This window comes from Brachycentrus maculatus, unplaced genomic scaffold, assembly GCF_059751285.1.
Source record: "Brachycentrus maculatus isolate JH-2025_06_01 unplaced genomic scaffold, ASM5975128v1 h1tg000693l, whole genome shotgun sequence".
Lineage (NCBI taxonomy): Eukaryota > Metazoa > Arthropoda > Insecta > Trichoptera > Brachycentridae > Brachycentrus > Brachycentrus maculatus.
In genome coordinates this window covers 536796-554789 of record NW_028281425.1, presented here as the reverse complement: position 1 = coordinate 554789, position 17994 = coordinate 536796, and the positions used below count along the sequence as shown (strand labels likewise).

The 17994-nt window shown below is 42.6% G+C and overlaps 2 protein-coding genes across 3 annotated transcripts in view; both read left to right on the top strand.

Annotated features, from left to right (window-relative positions):
• LOC148300560 (uncharacterized) overlaps positions 1-3933 on the top strand; it is a 36613-nt gene extending 32680 nt beyond the window's left edge. Inside the window, exons 11-14 of one of the 2 annotated variants that reach the window (XM_088274612.1) lie at positions 373-597; positions 985-1110; positions 1383-1490; positions 1916-3933. In XM_088274612.1, the coding sequence (XP_088130738.1) occupies positions 373-597; positions 985-1110; positions 1383-1490; positions 1916-2050 (594 nt within the window). In that variant the 3' untranslated portion in view covers positions 2051-3933. The remainder of the gene's footprint in view (positions 1-372; positions 598-984; positions 1111-1382; positions 1491-1915) is intronic. The other variant, XM_088274613.1, reaches the window with a different exon arrangement.
• Positions 3934-6808: 2875 nt separating this feature from the next.
• LOC148300559 (protein transport protein Sec24C-like) lies at positions 6809-17681 on the top strand. Its single transcript, XM_088274610.1, has 15 exons — positions 6809-6928; positions 8917-10388; positions 10761-10878; positions 11022-11107; positions 11581-11770; positions 12387-12496; positions 12875-13057; positions 13137-13322; positions 13401-13548; positions 13631-13960; positions 14115-14188; positions 14265-14403; positions 14490-14684; positions 15411-15596; positions 15675-17681. Exons 2-15 carry the CDS (start codon positions 8946-8948, stop codon positions 15977-15979), a joined length of 3693 nt encoding a protein of 1230 aa, XP_088130736.1. The 5' UTR covers positions 6809-6928; positions 8917-8945; the 3' UTR covers positions 15980-17681.
• The last annotated feature ends 313 nt before the right edge of the window (positions 17682-17994 follow it).

Genomic DNA, 17994 nt, shown 5'->3' with positions numbered 1-17994 from the left:
ATCTGTAGGAAGGGGCTGTATCACCCTGTTTATGTGGGCTATCCAGATTGGATCATCTTAATTTCTTCAATCTCGTCCAGTCGCATACATTTGTTCTGAAGGTGGGACAGTTGCCATCTGTCAATACCGTGTCTTCCTTCCGGCTTGCCCTTGACAATCAACTGATGTGCGCTTGTGAGATGCAAGGGGATAATAGCACACAGACAATTTTATGAAATATTATTCATGTAATGACTTTTTAATAACAATATGAATATAGCAACAGTTGGGTATCAGGGGTTTATATGGTATTAGAAATAGAAAAAAGAAGCGTAAGGGTAGGGATAGTATCGAATGTTTTGATAGACGAATAAAAAAAATTCTTCATTACAGGGACCGACTGTGTACAAGTATACAACGAGCAATTACACGTATAACACTAGCAGTACGGGCGGTCCCCCGGGAGCTCCGCACGGCGGACCGCCTCCCTTCCCGCTGGAGGGGCGCGGTGTCGCCCCCTCCCCGTCGCCCTTCCCTCGTCCCGAGAGCCCCGCGCCCCGCACCCAGGAGCCGCCCAAGAAGCTGGACGACCTGCTTGCAGACTTCCCGGGACATGAGGTTGCTTATCTAATGGTTTTTCTTATCGGTCACTAGGAAAAATACAACATAATTTTTTAATTGTCAATCGATTATATCATAAAAATAAACATTTCTTGTATTTTTACTAAATTCTCTTCAAAAATAATCATTGGAAATTGATAGTTCAAGGCGTTAGTTGTAAATTCATTTTAACTTAATGAGTGGTCACTAAAATTCATTAGGGAAATTTTCGGTTTCAGTTTTGTAAGTGCAGTGTGTTTGTGTACATAAGTTTTGGAAGCTCCCATGCGGTTCAAAACCATGGCAAAAAGTGCTCATTAGTATCAAACAGTATCATACATAAAAAATAACTTCAGATTTGGAATAGCACATTTCTAATAAATGAAATGATTGTGGCGTTTGCAGAACTACCCTCCTGGAAATGAGATGCGTCGCCGGCCCAACCCGGCGCGAGGTCCCGGCGGTGCTATCAACGGACTCGGCGTGGAGAAGGTCTCCGTGCACAATCAGGCCAACAAGGCTCAAGATCAGGTAACTGAGTTACTCTAACTAGCCATTAATACTAGCCTCGAGTGCCTAATAGTTGTATTGTCCATCCTGTGCACTTCTGGCCCAAAAAATTCAGCATCCGTTTTTAATCCTCCGTAAGACAGCAACCTTTGCGAGGCTCTTCAGTTTAACGTCTTTAATCCAGTTTATTTTTTGGGCAGACAACCTTATTTACTGTCTTATTTCTTCTTGGAACGTGGCGTGAACCCATATCGCTGTCCAACATTCTAATAATTGAATTGTGATAATTACAGAAAGCAATGACCCTCAGTAAGAACATAGCGGGACCCGCCGTGTACTACCCTCCGGGGCATGAGAACTTCACTCGCAAGGACGAAGCGGCCGCCTATCAACAAGCTGGAGTAAGTAACACAGGACACTCCCATCCTGGGAATCAGTCAACCATCAGTGATCTATTGTCAGGTCGAATAAATACTTTCCCCAATTTGCATACAAAAAAACCTACGCAATCAAATGATAATTTAGAGATTTTTTCTTTCTCATTAGGATATTTAATATGAATACTTGGTAATCATAACAAATTATTTAAAAAAAGTAATCTATTCTTTAGTTAAAAATAGATCTAAAGGTACAAAGTTAAGTTTGTGCAAAAAGATGGATTACCATTTTGGATAATCTTTTTTTTCTAAATATATCTGTACTCTTACACTGTTATTATTACAGGAAGTAATATATTAAAAATAACCACAAAGACAATTAATAGTCAGTCAGGTTATTTCTATCCCCATTGAAGTGAAATATTTAATCCGCGCTTGTTTGTACTCAGGGTGGATACAGGAAGGCCAAGGGTTCGTACAAGTACGAGGCAGAGTCCAGCAGCAAGTCCAAGTCCTCATCAGGAGCCGCCGTCGTACCCGTCTGTCTCCCGCTCTGCTGCGCTATGCCGTGTGTCTTGCTGTAATCGTCTGCCGCGGACCTCGCTGCAAGGCACTCGCCATCTATCTCGCTATGTCTTATTACAAGGCACCTACCATCTGCTTCCCTGTGTCTTACTGCAAGAGAATTGGCATGTGACTTGCTACAGACCTCACGGTGCAAGCTTCACTGGCCCATTTTACATGTATCTTGCTGTAAGCTGCGTGCCACGTGTCTTGCTGTAATCATTACGCTTGTGCGTATATTTAGTGTTACTTCAACCAGTGCCATTTTTAGTTAACCTTGGTGCACTTTGTTTCAAAACAAACTAATCTTCACCACATCTCTGGCATGTGTGCTATTCATTTTATTCCCATTAAGATTTCCTCTAAGATTACACGTGCCTTGGTGTTGTTAGATTGCTCTACTACGAAATTCTGTCTTTTTCTTTTACCATATTCGGTCCCTATGTCACTCTCTCATGCGTCATCTCCCAGGTCAGTCGGTATAGTCGGTGAATGGTGAATGGTCACCAGTCTTCCGGGAAGCTAGAATCCTCGGGGTTGGAAGAAGAGACATGAGGGGTAAATACTCTCAGGTGGCATTCTAAGGACATGTCCTAACCATGTCCATCTTCTCCTCTTCAGGACTTCCAGTATGAGGGGCTGTTGGGTTCTTCTCCTCACGTCCCCATTCTTGACAAAGTCATACCACTTTACACCCAGTATTCGCCTCAGGAACCTATTTTCAAAACTTTTAAATTTTTTGCTCTGTGTTTTGGTGAAGTGCCACGACTCACACTCATACAGCAGCACTATTAGGATACAGGGGTTAAATACGCAACTCTTGGTTTTTGTCGAGTAAAGCAGCGATTCCCAGACATTTGATTTAATATGGCTCCTACCATTCCGAGTCGTATTTCAGTTCCTTCTGGATATTACCATCTTCCACCGTGTGTGTTCCAAGATATCTGAAGGTGTAGAATCGAACGAGCACTCGTCCCTCACAAGTGAGATGTTGATCTCGGTCCTGACAGGCTGAGTTGCACATGACATTGGTCTTTTTTGCATTCACTCTTAGGCCTAACTGAGCGGAGTTTCTCTGGAGGGAGTCAATTATCTCTTGCATGGCTCCAATCAATGTTTCTATTAGTAATGCATCATCTTCTTCTCTAGCCTTCTGCTCTCCACTGCTGAATATAGGCTTCTTTTACATATATCCTTCCATATCCTTTGGTCGGTTGCTGTTTGCAGTCAGTTTCTACCCCCTTACAGCGACTATATCGTCAGACTTTTATTTTTCTTTTATACTCTTTTATTCTCCCAAGGTTTTTTCTCCATCTCAAAAATTTTGAGGTCCATCTTGTGGGGTCCTGTCTTGCAATACATTCTGCCCATGGTCACTTTGGTCTTGCCACGCGATACATGATATTCTATACTTAGGTTCTATTCTTGATTTCATCATTTCTTACTTTATCACTCAGGCTTAAACCGAGCATGGATCTTTCCACGGATTCTTGACTCTCAATTTCCTAGGATGAAGTCAAACATGATGATGAAGAGAAATAGGGCTAGTACAGTCTTGCTTCACCCCAGTAGAGACCTTAAAGCGATCACTGCACACATCTATTTTTTCGTAGCATTCGCTGTTAGTATAAAATTGTCATCGGAAATACTACGAAATTGGCATCACATAAATAATTAATATGCTAACCCTGCATTTTAAAGGCCGGCTATTATCCGCCTCTGGGTGTGTGGACTGGTACCTGAAGCGTAGGGCTGATTACCTTTCCTTCGTGTGTTAACGTGATCGTTACCATGATAGGTAACACTGCGTTAATATGATGCGGTGCCCTATGGACCATTGGGGTGCGGATAAGGATTTGAAGTGAAGACACTTTAAAGGCAGACCAAAATTTACATCGAATCCATTTTACCCGGTGTTGATTGAACCGTTCTAAACAAAATGTGTTTAAAATAGTAGTTTTTGTGCAGCGCAGTGTGGATATCATGACAGATTTGACATGTGAGATTTTGTTAAATCTGATTTTTCTCCCGGGAGAAAATAGCTATTTGCCCAGTTAAAATATAAAATAATAAATTAATTCTATCACTATTTGTAAACAATAGTTAACTTATATTTGAACTAACTATATTAACTATGTATTGTATATACATACAACTTGCCTCTAAATAACCTCTTTAGTTTTAAGGTGTAGTTTTATTTTGAAGATTAATGAATTTGAATTTTTACAATATTAAACATCATTTGTAACTATCCAATGTTACAATATTGTATGTAATGTTATGTAATACATATAATATTTTAAGATAAAAGTGCCTTAAATATGACTGTATGTATTTTTATAGAAAAAGTTAACGTGCACAATCATTATTCATCTTTGGTTTTGTATTGAATAATTATGTAAAAAAACTGACACCAATTAAATAGTAATTTAGTTTAAATATTTTGTGGAAAATTTGTTTTATTTCCGTGAATGTATATTTACTAAATTTGTTAATATATGATAGAAATATAATTTTTTAAGAAATTATTTTGTCTTCCTTCATCTGTTTTTTTCTTACGAACTTGAAAATTTTAAAACATTTTGGTTAAAATACAATAAATTTCTGAACAACCTCGAAATAAATCATCAAAGTACATAATCAATTTGTTAAAATTCAAATATCCAATTTTAAAATGTTTTGATATTATTTTAAAATTCACTCCATAGTTGTTTTTTTTTTTAAATCATAAATATGTAAAGTGAATTTAACATTGTAGAAAAAAATGTTCGCATGAAATACCAAGACACATTAAAAAATAATTTCATTAAAAATATGTACTCAATTCTAATTTTTAAATAATAACAAAAATAAAAATGAATTGTCAATATTATAAAGTATAAATACAACAAAAAATCCACATGCAAATTACCAATAATATCGTTTTTATATGTGTCGGGTTGTGGTCCCGTGGTTAGGTCACGGACTCTTGAGTCAGAGTTTCTGGGTTTGAACCCACTCTACCACAATTGGACACCTATTTTTGATAATGAGCCGCTTGGGCTTACAGAAATAGTATGAAATTGAAGCATTTTTGTAAGCAATAAAAACACAAATATTACCTTTTTTATTTAAAAAAAGAAAATAATTAGTAATAATAATAATAATAAAGCATTATTCTATAATGTAACTATAACTTTGTGTACTTAATGTATTCTATAACTTTGTAGAGAAAACAGTAATTTGAGGTGCCATAATGCAAGTCTTTTTATTTGCAAAAATGTATATGATTAAAATAGATAGATTACACAGCACAAAAGATAGATATCTGGATGCCTCAGAAATTCAGTGTGGAGGAACAAACAAATAAAAATAAAAATATACAAAACATGTGTTCAACCAATAGCCACTTATGGAATTGGAGCAGATACTACTAGAAAAAAATCTTGACATTGAATTTCTGAGATATAAACTCTCCAATCTATAACCGGAAACATGTTGCGAGAATGTGTAAGAAACACTGATATCCGGAGCTTGTGTGAGACGGAAGATATTGTGAGGTGGGGACAACAAGGAAGGCGATACTGGAATGAGCATGTTAACAGAATGTCAGGAGACAGACTTCCACGTATCGCCCTTCAAGGAAACTATGAAGGACGTAGACCCCCGGGCAGACCTCCAAAAAGGTGGAGAGATAGCTGGCAGTCAACATCCCAAGAGCGACAGGCGGTGGTACAGACAGATCCTGAGGATCTATACAAAGAAAAAGAAGAAGATTACACGGTATAAATGTTATTCCACCAGCAGATTGAAATGGTGAATCAGAAAAACAACTATATACGCATTGTTTATCAAATTATGATTTTCTATTCAGTTTATTTACAAAAATAACTCTTTGTAAATTATTCAAAAGTACAAAATCACCTCTTATAACGAGCATAATTCGTTCCAGCATCTTACTCATTCAGGGAAACATTTGTTCCCATAGATATCAATGTAAAATATGATAATGCGTTCCATGCAGATAGAATACTCAAATTTTTACCATTTTTTATTAACATTTATTCCAATAAAATTATTTGTTAATTGTTAAGGAGTGTAACAACTTTGAATACAATTAAGATTTAAATAGAATTATGAATTCGTGACAAATAATTAATTATTTTTAACTAGAAAACTGTCTAAAGACATTTATTTGTTTTTCCCAACGCTTAAATATGTGAGGGAAATGTGTCACACCATTATCATTGAATTAATTTCTAGCATGAATAGCCACGTCTATATTAGGGTGATGCTTCTAAAAGTATGGTGCAACAGTTTCTCACATTGAGCTAGAAGATTGTTGCTCTGCTACGTCCTCCTCCTCAATTAACAAGCTCACCTACATCATTTCTTGCTGTGAAACACAATGCAACTCCGCAAGCTCTTCAGTGGTCAGCTCTTGACTTTGTTCTCTCAAAAGCTCTCAATATTGTTACTATCCACCTCGAGTCCCGACGCGGAAGTCTCGGCTCACAAGTGAATGTCGTGAAAAGGGAACTTGCCTTTTCTCTGTAACTCATACGAATCATCGCTCACTAAGCGAACAATTTTTTCAGATTTTTGCTCGCTATGCGAATTCCTCGTTATGAGAGGTTCTACTGTAATATGTAATCTTTGAAAGTCATATTCCCATACCAATTTTTTTCTAGTAGAACACTCGCGTCTGACACTTCTTGTTAATTTCCAGGTAAGTACTTTTACTATTTTATTGTTCCGAATTTCGTCACAACAACCATAAATGTCTAATTCCACATCGAACACTTCACTCTGGCAACACCGGCGGGAATACGTGGCCCGAATGTTATTCTCGTGTCAGTTCGTCTGTTTGTTTATTATTTTTATATATTTGTGAGCCACGGAGACCTTCCAGATTCCAGGTAGCTATAAAAACCATTAATTTCTATATACCCTGCAAAAATCAGACTTCTATCTTCCGTAATTAATTTAAAAATCAAATTAGACTGATTCGACATCAGACCGATCTCGTTAATGTAACTGAAGTTTATAGCTCGAGTTTATGCGCGATATATTAAATTCCTCGACCAATTCGTCAGTCCGATAACATATTGTTTTATTGACAAGTCATTTGAGTTATCCATAATTTAGTTTAAAGCTAATTTTCCGTTATTTACGTGTGTTACGTGTATACTCTCAGTTTCTATGTTCCGTGTTATGACATGTCACTTTTTACGGGATCTGCGATCACTTTCTTGGTACTAAACTGGTTTGTTCAAATGCAGTGAAACGATATTACGATATTCTTTCTTCGCAACTGCATTCGATACATTTTACCAACACATATATATGTTTCATATATTTTTAAATAACTTGTAACCACCGTATTGTAGTACGTGCAATCACATCCTCATCTACTGATTTAAAAAAATATTTATTTTACTACCAACACTAGAATATCAGGCAAAGGGAATAATAATTCTATTTTTTTTTTGATTTCTTATTAAGTTTATAAAATTTTATATGTGTATAATTTTTAAATGAATTAATATTGTAAATGTTGAAATTTTTTATGAAATATTTGGTATTTCGTAATTTATATTAAAATTGCGACATGTTTTTTTTTCTTTTAATTTTCACAATTTGATGAAATTTCTGAGATTACAAGTTGTTAAAAAAAACCTTAAACACAAATTTATATTGCGCACAAATTAGTTTTGAGTGTATCCTACATCTCTAGGTATATAAGAACATGCAATACATATGTTCTGAAACACCTAAAGATGGACTTTGGCACCTGACTTCTTTTGTTAAACCTGCAATTATTGGGATTTTATTTAAAACAGTTATTGTCCCTAAAATGAATACAGATTCAATATTTTTGTTATATCCTAATCTAGCCAGTGTTACGGAAATTAGATTCAATCCTTCAACTTAAACAGATAATGAGAGTAATCCATGGCTTCTAACAAATACTTCACCATTACTTGTAATTTAATTCATTTAGTTAGTTACTAAATTTGGTACCGCATGTTGTCTCGCAGCAGGTTTGGTTGCTTTTGAGGTTAACCTTTTAAACGCGTTAACTTTGTTCCTAAGAGACGCTCGTGCGCGGCTGTATTTTGCCGTTTTTTAAATGATTACTTTTATCATGTATTTAGTTATGAAACGATTTATTTTCCTAAACAAAAACGTTCAATGGGATTCGTTGTGCCTTTTTGGTACTCTATAATACACGTGTGTCACATTATTCTTGAAATATATCGTAATATAAACAAATTAGATCGTAACATAAATAAATCAAAGCACGCATCGTGTGTCGCTCTTACCCACTGGCGATGCGTAGCGTCGAGAGTGAGACAGATATAGGGCATGATTATGGCGCGGACTAATTACCGACCGCAAGAAAAATCAGGGATCTGTTGTTTTATTTATCCTTGTGATGTTACAAATTATTAGTCAGATATTTCAACAAATGTCACAAGGCCGAGGATTGACGTATTATTTTATCCAAAGTTCCACACCATGAAAAAATCCCTCCAAGTTGAACTGAGGTTCGAAACTTGGAGCAAAGTGAAAACACAAACGCTTATGTCAGCCGCGTATGGGGCATGTCTTGTAAAAACACATACGCTTATGCGAGCCGCGTGGATCCGGTTAAAGTTTAATTTGAATGGATTTCTTTTATTTATTGTTACACTTAATTCCTATTGAGGTTAATTCCTAGAAGTAATTATGAGTAGACATCTTTGGCGTTCTTTTATTCCGAGTGCTCTCCTGAAACATTTTATTTTTTAGTACCGTGCGTAAGAAAATATTAAAAGAATTAAATTGGGTGACCTTAAACTTCGTCGTTATATGCCAACTCGACAATATTCCAATGATCCAAATAGATGTTTATTTATTATAGGCGGACAGGACCGAACTGAATTCCTCATCATGAATCCACAGTTCATGGCCGGTCCACAGCCGGCCTTCAACAACAACCCGCCTCCCCCCTCCGGCTTTCCTCCGCCGCACAACGGCGCGCCGCCCAATGCCAACCAGATCAACGCCAACTTCTCGCACAAGATGCAGGCCCTGAGCCTCGACCAGAACGGGCCTTACTCCAACGGGCCGCCCGGGCAACTGCCTCCGACCCAGATGCCCCCCGGGCAGATGCCGCTCGGGCAAATGCCTCCTGGACAGATGCCCCCTAGACAAATGCCACCAGGGCAGATGCCCCCGGGGCAGATGCCGCCCGGGCAGATGCCCCCGAGGCACATGCCACCGGGGCAGATGTCCCCCGGGCAAATGCCACCTGGACAGATGCCCTCTAGACAAATGCAACCGGGACAACTTCCACCCGGACAAATGCCTCCGGGACAAGCGCCCCCTGGACAGATGCCTCCGGTACAAATGCCCCCCAGGCCGATTTCGCAAGGACAGTTTCCGCCGGCTCAGTTACCTCCTGGAATTGCCCCCGTACAAATGATGCCCGGACAGCCATCTCCGGGGCCCGTTCCCCCCGTGCAGCACCCCCGGCAGACGTGCCAGATGCCCCCGCCGCTAGAGAACGGCACAGGCTCGCCGCAGCTGCCCCCCGCTAGCGGCGCGGGGGGACCGCAGAGACCGCCGTCCAACCTGGGCTCGCAGCAGCCGCCCGCTGCGCCGCCCATATCCTTGTCCGCCTCTAACCAGCAGCAGAGGATGCAGTCCCCGCCTGTCAGCAAGCCAAACATTCCCTCGGCCCCGAGTGGGCAGCAATTCCAGCCGCCCCAGGGACAGTTCAGTCAGGGGACCGATGACTTCCCGGCGCAGCCCAAGCCCCCGGGACCTCCCGGAGGCGCTATGCCACCGCTTCCCGGACAAGCTTACTCAAAACCGATGCAACAACCCGGCTTTCCCTCTCAACAACCTGGCTTCCCGCCTCAACAACCACCTTTCCCGCCGCAGCAACAGCCTGGAATGCCACCTACGCAGCAGCCCGGGCCTCCTCCCCAGCAACCCTCGTTCCCTCCGCAACAGCCCGGGTTCCCACCTCAGCAACAGCCAGGATTCCCACCCCAACAGCCCGGGTTCCCACCTCAGCAACAGCCGGGATTCCCACCCCAACAACCCGGGTTCCCTCCTCAACAGCCGGGTTTCCAAGCGCAGCAGCCGAGCTTTCCGCCTCAGCAGCCTGGCTTCCCACCTCAACAGCCTGGATTTCAGCCACAACAGCCCGGATTCCCACCCCAACAGCCCGGATTCCCGCCTCAACAGCCCGGATTCCCGCCGCAACAACCCGGATTCCCGCCGCAACAGCCCGGACAGCCCGCCGGATACCCGGGACAGCAGAACCAGTATGGATACAACCAGCAAGCTCCCAAGAGGCTAAATCCTGATCAGATGCCCAGTCCTGTAAGTTCTCTCATTAATTAGAGCTTTTTTTGCGAATAGAAACACTTTTTGGATAAAATTATTATGAAGAGAGCATCATTGGTTTTGTTGTATAATCTTTTAATTCAAAGTTAGTAAATTAGTATTTTAAAAAGTAACTTAGTAAATTACTATTTTATTTTGTAAAATCTATTGTGACACGTAATTTTACTAACCCCTTATTATTGTTTCAGTAATACGTATTACTTGGCTTACTTTTTATGGTATTTACGGGCATTTACAGGATTTACGACATTTTGTCATCTAGTTTAGGTGATCACATTCTTAACACTTTTCTTTTAACATTTGGACAATTTTTCTCTGTCGTTTTCTTACTGTAAGTGTATTGTGCAGATCCAGGTGATGATCGATGACCAAAACAACAACGGAGGAGTGTTTGTGACGAGTGAGAAGGGTCTCGTCCCCCCGCTGGTGGCCACGGAGTTCAGAGTGGAGGACCAGGGGAATGCCAGTGAGTTTATATTTACTTGCCATCAATTCATCGAGTAATTCTCATTAAAAAAAAACTACAACCACCGAACTGTGATCAAAACTATTTAGTATGATTTTTCCTATTCAGTATTTGAATTTGAACATGTGACGGTACACTTGCAGGTCCTCGCTTCATCAGAAGTTCCATGTACTGCGTGCCCGCCACTTCCGACATGATCAAGCAGACGGCCATGCCCTTCTGTGTGCTGGTGAGTGCTCACATTACTAGGACTAACCGTTCACTCAACTCACTTCAGGCACTGCGCGCGCCTGCGACGGATATACATGGAAATAAAATATATTTAATTTTAATAGGTCCCTTTAAAAACGATAGAGGTTTTACTGTATTACTATATTATTTAAATGAATCTTCCATACTGTGCTCTTCTCCGAACTCCATATTGTTTTTTCATCTGACGTCTTGCTCAATCGGCAATGCTGTGCGCGACATCTAGTGACGGCATTGCGAGATCTGCCTTACCGACAGTCAAAAAATTAAATTAAATAAATTTTATTTACATATATTAAAAGGTGCTCAAGTAAGTTTAAATATAAACGTGTTGGACTTTGCTATACTGTGACGGGCGGTTACCAATAAACCGGTAACACGAAACTTTTGTACCGTCTGCCGGCTAATTGGCAACAAGAATTGAGGTTATAAGCGGTGTGTGCGCGTGCGCAGGTGTCCCCGATGGCGGAGGTGGGCCCCGGGGAGCGGGAGCCGCCGCTGCTGGACGTGGCGCAGGCCACGGGCAGCCCGGGCCTGGGCCCCGTGCGCTGCTCGCGCTGCAAGGCCTACCTGTGCCCGGCCATGCGCTTCGTCGACGCCGGCCGACACTTTCACTGCGCTTTCTGCAAAACCAATACAGAAGGTAATACCTATTCTTCTTTGCAGCTGTCCCCAGTCACAACACGCTATTGGGCCAATGCGTCGCACAATTTCCCAATCGATAGTACTGTCCTTCTGAAAAATATCACCAGCAAATCATTTTATTTTATATTCTTTGAGTTACAGTCACATACCTTAGTGTCTCGAAGTTCCCGTCTTTATGTCCAAATCCTCCTCCGTAGTGGAGGTCCCAGGTTCGATTCCCAGGGGGGAGTCAAATAAATCCGTGTGATTTTTCACTGTAATATTTATTTAATATTACCCTGGACTGGTACTGCGTTTATATGATGCAGTGCCCTATGCAACATCCGGTGCGGATGAGGGTTTGAAGAAGAAGAAAAATTGTCAATTTGGAGTAAATCGAGGAGAATTCATAGCTTGTCAAACAAAAAAAACCTAACTAAATTTTAATAAAAATCTGTATTAATACAGCAGATGTGGGTATAATTTGTTCAGTGATATTTTGTAAACACTCCGTGTTCAAATCCACGTTCCAGTGGCTCCACATTACATTACAGTACATTCCCAGACACAGTTGTCTCCTTATCTCCGCCAATACTAGTGAATGTACACAATCGGAAAAACTTGTATCATTGCAGTCCCCATGGAGTACACCCAGTACATAAACACTTGCCAGCAATATGGACAGGCCACTCCCGAGCTGGCTCTGGGGTGCTACGAGATGGTCGCCACTAAGGAGTACTGTCGGGTGACATATTTTTTTTATTAAATTTTAGAAATTGCGGTCTGATTCTGCTCTTTCACATTTCAATTTTATTTTTTTCCAAGTTGTTTCATTTGTGCCGAAAAGTAGAGTACCTAAAAAAAAATGGCGGAACAGTAACAGTAGCTGTGCTTTAAAATTTTAAAATGGACCTAATTCTCGGTGAAAATCTGACTTTCTACGGTCACACCTCTTTTTTTAATGGTTCATAAAGTGTGTGAGATCGAGATACTTTAAATACTTGACATTGATTAAGCCAGAAATGGGAAGATTCCGCATGCATGTAGGACGGATGGTTGGTAATATACATATATGGTATGTACATAGGAAGAATGGCTCCTAATAGCGATGTAATATCCTCAGAACAATGTATTGCCGTCGCCTCCGGCCTTGATCTTCGTAGTGGACGTGTCGTACAACTCGGTGCGCAGCGGCCTGCTGCAGCTGGTGGTGGGGCGACTGCGGGAGACCCTGGCCGTCCTGCCGGCGCACCAACGCGTCGGCCTTATCACCTACGGAACTACCGTGCACTTCTACAACATCAGCGTGAGTACCTGCACACTGCGGTGTGGTGCGGTGCGGCTCCGCGTAAGCCTGTCGAGGCTCAGCGTATCCCTGTTTGCAGGAGGGCCTGGCGCAGCCGCAGATGCTGGTGGTGGGCGACATGCAGGAAGTGTTTGTGCCGCTGTCGCAGGGGCTGCTGGTGGAGCCCGCGCGCGCGGCGCACCTGCTGGAGGCGCTCGCCGCGCAGGTGCCCGCCATGTTCCACGACACCAAGGACACGGAGACCATCCTCCTGCCCGCCGTGCAGGTGCGTACGCGTCCGTCTCTCGTCGTTAGGTAATGGTAGATATCGGTCGGGATTTACAAATGGTTGGCCGCGTTTCAGGCTGGACTGGAAGCCCTGAAGGCGGCGGAGTGCTGCGGCAAGCTGCTGGTGTTCCACTGCTCGCTGCCCACGGCCGCGGCTCCGGGTCGCCTCCAGAACCGGGACGACCGCAAGCTGCTCGGAACCGACAAGGAGAAGAGCATCCTCAGTGAGTACCCGCCCCGTAGCGTCTCGCGGACGTCGGGGAGTATGGGAACCTGACGCATTGAAAAGAGAGTAAATAATTGCAGGTCCGCAGACAAAGGCGTACAACGAGGTGGCGCAGGAGTGCGTGGCGGCCGGCTGCGGAGTGGAGCTGTTCCTGTTCAACAGCGCGTACATCGACGCGGCGACGCTGGGGCAGCTGCCTCGGCTCACGGGCGGCTCCCTGTACAAGTACACATACTTCCAGGCGGACACGGACGGGGAGCGCTTCCTGTGGGACCTGCGCCGCGTGCTGACGCGCCCCACGGCGTACGACGCTGTCATGCGAGTGCGCACCAGCACCGGCGTGCGCGCCACCGACTTCTACGGCCACTTCTTCATGTCTAACACGACAGACGTGGAGCTTGCCACACTCGGTATGTTACAATCAATTTTATAGTAAACTTAAGCTTTAAATTCTGCATTCGGAATGGAAAAATAAAGAAATTATAATGCTCGAAGTCAAGAAAATAAAATCTTGTCTTAGTTTGAAAGGAAAAAGAGAAAGACTGTAATCTTTCTTCATTGCAGATAGTGACAAGGCCATCGGAATAGAAATAAAACACGACGACAAATTGACAGGAGAAGACGGCGTATACATTCAGGTACGTGGCTCTAGTACGCATCCAGTGTCCCATCTGCCCTCGTGTTAAGTGATAATGCCCCTATTCCCCACCGCAGGTGGCGCTGCTGTACACGCACGTGAGCGGCCAGCGGCGGCTGCGCATCCTGAACCTGGCGCTCAACGTGGCCGCGCAGATGGCCGACGTGTACCGCTGCTGCGACCTCGACACCATCATCACATTCCTCACCAAGCAAGGTAGTACTGTTTAGTGGTAGTAGCGAGCGGCCTCCCAGCCGCGCGTGTGTTCAGTCTGGCTACAATCAGTGCGCTCTCTCCCGCAGCGGTGTGGCGGCTGAGCGAGCACGCGCCCAAGTCCATCAAGGAGGGCGTGGTGGCGCGCACGGCGCAGGCGCTGGTCTGCTACCGGAAGCACTGCGCCAGCCCCACCAGCGCGGGCCAGCTGGTGCTGCCGGAGAGCATGAAGCTGCTGCCGCTCTACGCCAACTGCCTCATCCGGAGTGACGCTCTCAGCGGAGGTGAGCTCTTGAACCGCCACATTATATTCCAGTCATTCCACGGTTTTGTTTAACGCTTATATTCTTTTTCAAAATTCTTAATTTTTACTACTGATTCTGTTCCAAGTTATTTATGCCGTGTGTGCTTTGCCCTATCATCTACATTTTATGGACATTCAAACCGATTAAATTTATCCCTTTTTTTTTATTACCATAAACATGATCTTAAAACAACAAAAAAAATACAGTAAAATGTCATTCATTTTAACAACATTTCCCCATAATTAAGAACTGCTTTAAATTTCTGGTCTTGAATAATTTAAAATGAAATTAAGAGTAAATAACAATAATGATACAAAAAAAGATAAATGCAACTTGATTTATAAAAATTTCTTATTTTTGATGAAAAACTTGAAAACATTGTCACGTGTCACTTTATATATATGCATTGACAAACAATATTTTTTTAAATTTATTAATTTGATATTCAAAATATTGAATAGAATTTTAGTCTGGATGATCTTGTACTTTATTCAATAAATAAGTTCATGGTGGGGACTGACCGGAGTCATTTCACGATAACGTAACACCTTACAATGCGAGCATTTGTATAGTCAGCACAGCGAGCCGAGCTCTTTCCGAGTCCTTTAACCGATGTCGGATGCTCGCCGCCAATGTTACGTTGCGACGAAACTCTCCGGTCAGTCCCCACCTTTAGAGGTAATGTATTTACGGTTGGCATTTTAGGAGCGGACATGTCGTGCGACGACCGCAGCTGGGCCATGCAGGCGGCGCTGAGCTCGGACGCGGGCAGCTGCCTCGCCGGCCTGTACCCCTCCCTGCAGTGCCTGGCCCCCCTGCAGCGCGGCGCCCCGCCCCTGCCGCTGCGCTGCTCCGCCGAGAAGATGCGCGACGACTCGGTCTACCTGCTCGGTGAGTGCGCGCTCGCTGGGTGAGGAGTGGGAGGTACCGCCGCACCCTGCAGCCAATAACGGGAATGTCTCTCCGCAGAGAACGGCGTGCACATGCTGGTGTGGGTGGGGCTGCAGGCGCCGGGCGAGCTGCTGCGCGCGCTGCTCGGCATCGGGTCCCCGGCGGAGCTGGAGGGCGCGCTGCCGGCCCCCGCGCTGCAGGACCTGCTGGACGAGCGCCGCGCGCGCCGGCGCCGCCACATGCGCCTCACCCTGCTGCGCCAGCGCGACCGCCTCGAGCCCGTGTTCCGCCACTTCCTGGTGGAGGACCAGGGCCAGGACGGAGCCTCCTCCTACGTGGACTTCCTGTGCCACGTGCACAAAGAGATCCGCGCGCTGCTATAGGAGCAGCTTGCCGCGCACTGGACCTACCTGAGCGGCTGACCCTCTCCCGGTGCACCCCCCGCTTCACGCGGCCACTTCCGGCAACACTGCGGACATTATATCGACAGCTCCGAGCCAAACATTTGGTATTTTGTTTCCCGCATTATGCGGTGTCAAATGACGCTTCCACCTCAACTAAGGGAGTTATTGTTAAAGGTGTTTGTGACTTTACCCGATATATTTTGAGATACTCTAAACTAGCTTTTTATCGATACAATGTCGTCATTTGACATTCGATACTGCTAATGCGCTGTAAACAGGGGTTTACAAGAGGTGGAAATCAAAGAATGCGAGTTATATATGTAGCAATCTCCGAATTTTACTGTTTAAATAATGAAATTAACAGGCATACTTGTATCAAAATCTAAAGTATGGTCTACTGCCTTCTAAAATAGGATGTGTTAAGTTCGTTGTATTAAATGCTCCAAGTGATGATTTAAAAAGTGATGTATTAAATTGTAACGCAAGACAATATATTGCAATTTGATATTTTATATTAGCTGCCTTTATATGTACCTTCTTTACAACTAATGCTGTTAGTGCTGCCATTTGGGATATTCCAAATCAACCTACAATTTGTGCAGTAAAGCGCCTACATCACATTGCACTATTCACGTAGCGACTTGTATATATTCTAGATAACTCGCAATTTGGGGCATTAAAACTCCCTAATGACATATCTGAATAACCGAGTAGCGCTGTTGCCGGAATAACCGCATAATACTTTAAGAATAGGGTTTTTCAATATCGTCTCATTATTTCTCTGGTCGGGGAACATTGCATTTTATCTTTAGGTCAGAGAAACGACAGGAGTGTATTATATTCACTTTACATAGGGTTAAAACAAAAAGGATATTACGTGTGAGGGGAGTTTATTAGGTAATTTTATAACGTCATGATTTCTCTTCAACACGCAAGAATCCTTGAGGGGGAGTTTTTATTAAAATTTACAAGTTAGGTTTTTTATGTTTAATGAGCATTGAATTCTCATTTTACTCCAAATTGATATAAAAAAATATTCTTCAAACCCTCATCCGCACCCGATGGTGCATAGGGCACTGCGTCAATAAACGCAGTCTTATCTTGATCGTTAACACATGAAGGAAAGGTGATCAGCCCTCTGCTTCGAGTACCAGTCCAGGGTGATATTGAATAAATATTAGAGTGAAAAAATCACTAAAATATTTATTTGACGCCCCCTGGGAATCGAACCCGGGACCTCCAGTATGGTAGTTGAGCGTACTGACCATTACACTACGGAGGGAGACACAAATTTTACAACTTACAAAATAATTTTTAAACATCTGTCAGTTTTTTTTAGCGTATAAAGCAGCTTATCATTGCAAAAATTGCATTATTGTAGAAATTATTTCTAACTTTCAATAAATCCTATTTCGTGAATTTAATGAAAGTTCAATCAGTTTTATTCATTCATCTTCGATGGAATGTTGGGTTGTTTGTACTTATTTTAAATAATTGACTTTTACTGTTGTATTATTTGAAGTATTATAAACTAACAACAATGTCGGACTCTTACTCAGATTACTACTGAAATTATCCATTGATCTGAGGAACCACTGTATATATTGCAATAACATTTTGTCATTACTTAATATATATTTTATCATGTATTTATTTCCATTAAATCACTTATGTTTGGTCACCCGGTGATGTGTCTCAATTTGTAGGATGTCACCCTCTAGCGGTGTATTACCGAGCCGCTTGTGTTCAACTCTGAAATAATCATGTTTTTAAGTTTACAAAGCGAACGTCGCTTTCGTAACTCTAACGTTTGCTCCAATTGCCTTATATCGCTCCTATTCAATATTTTATACTGACAATATTAGTCCCCAGTATTTTACACTGAATAACTTATAAATCTGTGTACGTATAGTGTGACCAAAAGTATTTTTTATAAAACTTGCTCTGGCAGTGTTACTTTCAAATTTCATAAATATGGCAACAAAATATATAAT

Excerpts from the sequence above, each read along its gene's own strand:
- LOC148300559 (XM_088274610.1), top strand. The coding sequence starts at position 8,946 with ATGAATCCACAGTTCATGGCCGGTCCACAGCCGGCCTTCAACAACAAC. Across the intron at positions 14,189-14,264 it reads AAGACGGCGTATACATTCAG|GTGGCGCTGCTGTACACGCA; the intron begins GTACGTGGCTCT and ends TCCCCACCGCAG. Across the intron at positions 14,404-14,489 it reads CACATTCCTCACCAAGCAAG|CGGTGTGGCGGCTGAGCGAG; the intron begins GTAGTACTGTTT and ends TCTCTCCCGCAG.